The sequence below is a fragment of the Periophthalmus magnuspinnatus genome, chromosome 15 (assembly GCF_009829125.3).
Source record: "Periophthalmus magnuspinnatus isolate fPerMag1 chromosome 15, fPerMag1.2.pri, whole genome shotgun sequence".
NCBI classification, from domain to species: domain Eukaryota; kingdom Metazoa; phylum Chordata; class Actinopteri; order Gobiiformes; family Gobiidae; genus Periophthalmus; species Periophthalmus magnuspinnatus.
The window spans coordinates 14092059-14096772 of NC_047140.1; the positions used below are offsets into that span (position 1 = coordinate 14092059).

General features: G+C 37.3%; 1 protein-coding gene across 1 annotated transcript; it reads left to right on the forward strand.

Annotated features, from left to right (window-relative positions):
- The first annotated feature begins 366 nt into the window (after positions 1-366).
- On the forward strand, positions 367-3312 carry LOC117382954 (gastrula zinc finger protein XlCGF57.1-like). The gene is made up of 2 exons (XM_033980199.2): positions 367-582; positions 1056-3312. The coding sequence occupies exons 1-2, from the start codon at positions 434-436 to the stop codon at positions 2527-2529; spliced, it is 1623 nt and encodes a 540-aa protein (XP_033836090.1). The 5' UTR covers positions 367-433; the 3' UTR covers positions 2530-3312.
- Positions 3313-4714: the final 1402 nt, after the last annotated feature.

Genomic DNA, 4714 nt, shown 5'->3' on the forward strand with positions numbered 1-4714 from the left:
TGCAGCTTATGCTGTACAAGTGCTTATTATAGATCCATCCTTAGCTGTCGCAAGTGTAAATGTAGTAGATACAACCGTGACAGCCAGACTAGAAATGGGGTACAATTGGATGTCAATAAAAAACAAAACCATAAAAGTATAATATTGTAATTTTATATTTGCACTAATTGTATGAAAATCATTTAAATGTATGGGTAATATGTACTATGTACCTTTCAAAAATAAATAAATGAATTAATAAATAAAATAAAAAACTTCCGGAAAACATGTCCCGCCCACTCCAGTCTCAACCAATAGGAATACTGAGAAGTTCAGACTAACCAATCAGAGCAGAGAAGCCGTGGCTCTTGGACTGGCTCCGTGCAGCGCGCTCCTGTTTCGGGACGGTCTCTTTGTGGTTAGCTCACAGCTAAAGCTGAAAGGGTTTGCAAAAATGTCTAAAAGCCAAGACGAGACGAGTCCCTTATCGAGTCCTCGGCCCAGTCTGAACCATGGTCTGAAGCAGGAAATCCCAGAGACTATACAGATTAAAGAAGAGCCAGAGGAACAGAGCATCAAAGAGGAGGAAGAGCAGCTACCAGTGTAAGCTCCGCCATTGAAACACACAGAACTGTCACTGATGGTTACTGACTAGTATTCAGTCTTGAGAAGAAGACCTCAAGAATACTGAATACTTGCATTGAAAATACATTTTGTAACATTCTGTTTAATGGTCCAATCAGAGTGCTGTATTCTGAATATCAGACCTGAGCATTTTGCGGCCCATGGGCCGGATGCGATCAACCCGCCCCTCCCCCCGCATTTTTTTAATATTAATAAAAATAGTCATAGATTACAGTAAGCGATAGTTTACAGAAATTTCTTTATGAGCATTTGTTACTCCAATCACGGTTGTCTGGTCCTCTGCCACATGCCTGGATTCTGATTTTGAGTGACTACCAAAATACAGTTACTCAAAATTAACCTTCTGATAAGGTATATTAGGTACATGTATTTACTTTCCAACACTGCTATAATTGTGATTAGATTTATGATCCTGTTTTGATTGTTTTCAGATGTGTCCAAGAGTACTTTGCTGTGGTTGTGAAGACAGAAGAGTCTTCACTGCTTCAACAAACGGAGCCCAAAAAGGAAACACAGGGAGAGGACATCAGCGCACAGCCACAGTTACACTCAGAGACGGAGGGAGACACAGAGCACTCTTCTGACACTGATAATGAAGAAGACTGGAGAGCTCCATTCAGCTGGTCCGATGATGAAGACCAGATTGGGGCAATAAGCACCACTGCACAAAACTCAGGTCTTTCCCCCGAATACAAGTCTGCACCAGAGACCAGTGCCACTGTGAGCAATGGAGACAAGTCAGAAACAGCCGAGGGAGCTAAAGGCAAGACACAGCAGTGCCCTTTTTGTACCAAAATAATAAAAGGGAGTTTAGAGAGACATATTAGAATTCATACAGGAGAGCGACCTTACAGCTGTTCAACTTGCAATAAGACATTTGCCAATAAGTATTATTTACGTGTCCATATAAGAATTCACACAGGAGAACGACCTTACAGCTGTTCAATCTGTAACAAAACGTTTTACCAGGTAAGTGCTTTAAATGTTCACAAGAGAACACATTCAGGCGAAAAACCATTCAGCTGTTCAATCTGTGAGAAAGACTTTACCCAGCTCTCTGGACTGCAACGCCATCAGAATAAGCACTTGGAAGAAAAACCATTCAGCTGTTCTGTCTGTAATCAGACATTTCTAAATAGGGCTAGGCTAGTTGTACATAGTAAAATACATACTGGAGAGACACCTGTCAGCTGTTCAGTCTGTGAGAAAACATTTCCTGATAACTCTGCTCTACGTGTACACACAAGAACACATACAGGAGAGAGACCTTTCAGCTGTTCAACCTGTAACAAAACCTTTCACACAATGGGTAATCTAAAGACTCATAATAGAACACATTCAGGTGAAAAACCATTCAGCTGTTCCATCTGCAAGAAAGAATTTACCAACCAAACTGGACTGAGAGGCCATATGAGACTGCACACTGGAGAGAAACCATTCAGCTGTTCCATCTGTAATAAGACATTTTCCCACAAAGGCCATCTAAAGGCTCATAAAAGGCTTCATACAGGCGAAAAACCATTTAGCTGTTCAAGCTGCGAGAAATCTTTTTCCACTGCAACTCATCTACGTTTACATACAAGAACACACACAGGAGAGAGACCTTACAAATGTTCAGACTGTGACAAAACCTTTTCCCAAAAAAGTTCTCTAACTGCTCATAGGAGAACGCACACAGGTGAGAAACCGTACAGTTGTTCTATCTGTAATAAAGACTTTTCCCAACTCAATGGACTGAAATACCATATGAAATGCCACACAAGAGGAAAGTCCTTCAGCTGTTCAGTCTGCAACAAAACATTTTCCCACAGGCGTAAGCTAAATAAACACAGAAAAACCCACACGGCCATAATCACTGAAGACACTCCCAAAGAGAAACCATTCAGCTGCACAGAGCAAGACTGACGCTTTACTGCTATGTTCATGTTAGAACATTCAGCATTCCCACATGTCCTCAAAATCCTGGAAAACCTTGAAAATCACTGGCCTGTTTTCCAGACATGGAGAACACACAGAAAAAGACAACATGTTGAAATGTCGTGGAAAATGACTCTACATGTGTCCTTGTTTTGATTTGATAGACTATTGGATATACATACAAAACTGGATATCAAATGAATAGACTGTTGCTGCCATCATCTCCACAGTAAACACAGTAAATCTACTATGAGTACAAGCCTAGGTCCACAGTATATCTGTTCTCCATATAATTTCAGTTCTACCATAAGAAAATGTTTTATGTTGATCTATATGTCTGAATATATAATGCAATTATACCACATTGGAAAATATGTGTGAATTGTTTGTCTTCGTGTCTAATTAATTTGCAATCACTGTGGACTTTGGGTATAGCTTTAGATTACATATTTATTAAAAACTTTATCAAAAGGGGTAATATATTTGTAGACACTAGCATTGTCAAAAGTATTGAAAATCAGATACTAGTCAATGCTGAGTAATATTGGAACTAGATACTCATTTGAGCAGGTATCAATACTAAAAAAGTCACATTCACAGGACAGAAATGAGCCTTTCCTGAATAGTTTTAGAATGATCTAGAGCTGCATCAGAACAAGTATAAGACACACAGACTAGTATATGCCCCTGTACCATCACGGAACCTATCTGGACACTACCATTTAATGCTGAAAATCACAATCTGTTGTCTAAATAAAGAGTGTTATTATTATCTTGGTGTTGTAATCGATATTGAATATCGAGTCTGAAATCATGACAGCACTAGTAGACACAAAGATTCCATATTTGAGAAGTCATGGAAAATAGTTTCAATCACAGTATTTTAATCCTGATATTCTAAAGAGCCTAAAGTTCAAAATGGAACTGAGGTCAGTACTCTGTCAAATCTGCATGAAAATTCTACTCTCAACATCTTTTGTTCATGTGATTTAAAAAATAAATAAATATATATATATATATACACATATATATGTGTGTATGTATATATATGTGTGTGTATATATATATATATATATATATATACACATACATACATACATACATACATACATACATATATATATATATATATACATACATACATACATACATACATACATACATACATATATATATATATATATATATATATATATATATATTTTTTTTTTTTTTTTTTTTTTTTTTTTTTTTTAATCACATGGACAAAAGATGTTGAGAGTAGAATTTTCATCCAGATTTGTCAGAGTACTGACCTCAGTTCCATTTTGAACTTTAGGCTCTTTAGAATATCAGGATTGCATATTAACATAGAGGACTTATTTTGATCAAATTAGAAAGCCTTTTCTTGTCTTAGAATCAGGAAGTGTGCATTAGCATACTACTTGTTGTTGCAAGCAAAACTCTGCTGTGGTCTCTGAAAGTTGTGAAAAGTGCTTATAAACTCTTCATGGTGAATAATTAGGACGTCCGTAAATAACTCAGGGCAAACTGTTTAAAATGAACTAGCTCTGTTACTCATGTTTATTTTTAGACAGCAAAAATCAAGTTCAACCCCTTTAATAAGTATAAGTAATAATAAGTTTGCCTACATTTTACACTCATGTTTTTGTTGTCATAGTCTGCATAGATCTTAATGATTCACAGAGGGGACAGCAGGGTGTGGAGCCATGGCAGCAATAGGCGTGTTTTTACGGTAAAAGTCTAAACTGGTTTGTCCTGTTGGTTCCAGTTCACAGTGATGACACAGGAACACAGAGGGCAGCACAGGATTGCATCAGACAATATGACGTCATGAGGACAATTAGTTCAGAGGTTTTTTAGGTAAAGACTTTAAAGGTGCACTAAATAACTTCTACCTTCACTACCTGCTTATCTCCACGGTGATTGTATTGCTTTGCCTGAAATGTTGTAACAGTCCCACAGTATAGCATTAAATGTATCTATATCTTTGGATATGGATAAGTTTAATGCTGGTGGTGTTAACTGGTTTTCTTCATGGATACTGTGAAACATCCCAGGCAAAGCAATAACATCTCCACTGAGACAAGCAGGTGGGAGACCTTTCAGAATAGTGCATCTTTAAAGTTGTAAATGAGAAGTGTTATATACATCCTAATAACAAAAATGCATT

What these genes read in the sequence shown, in the direction of transcription:
- LOC117382954 (XM_033980199.2), top strand. Translation starts at nt 434, where the DNA reads ATGTCTAAAAGCCAAGACGAGACGAGTCCCTTATCGAGTCCTCGGCCC. An exon ending in GAGGAAGAGCAGCTACCAGT is followed by an intron (nt 583 to 1,055) that starts GTAAGCTCCGCC and finishes GATTGTTTTCAG; the next exon opens with ATGTGTCCAAGAGTACTTTG.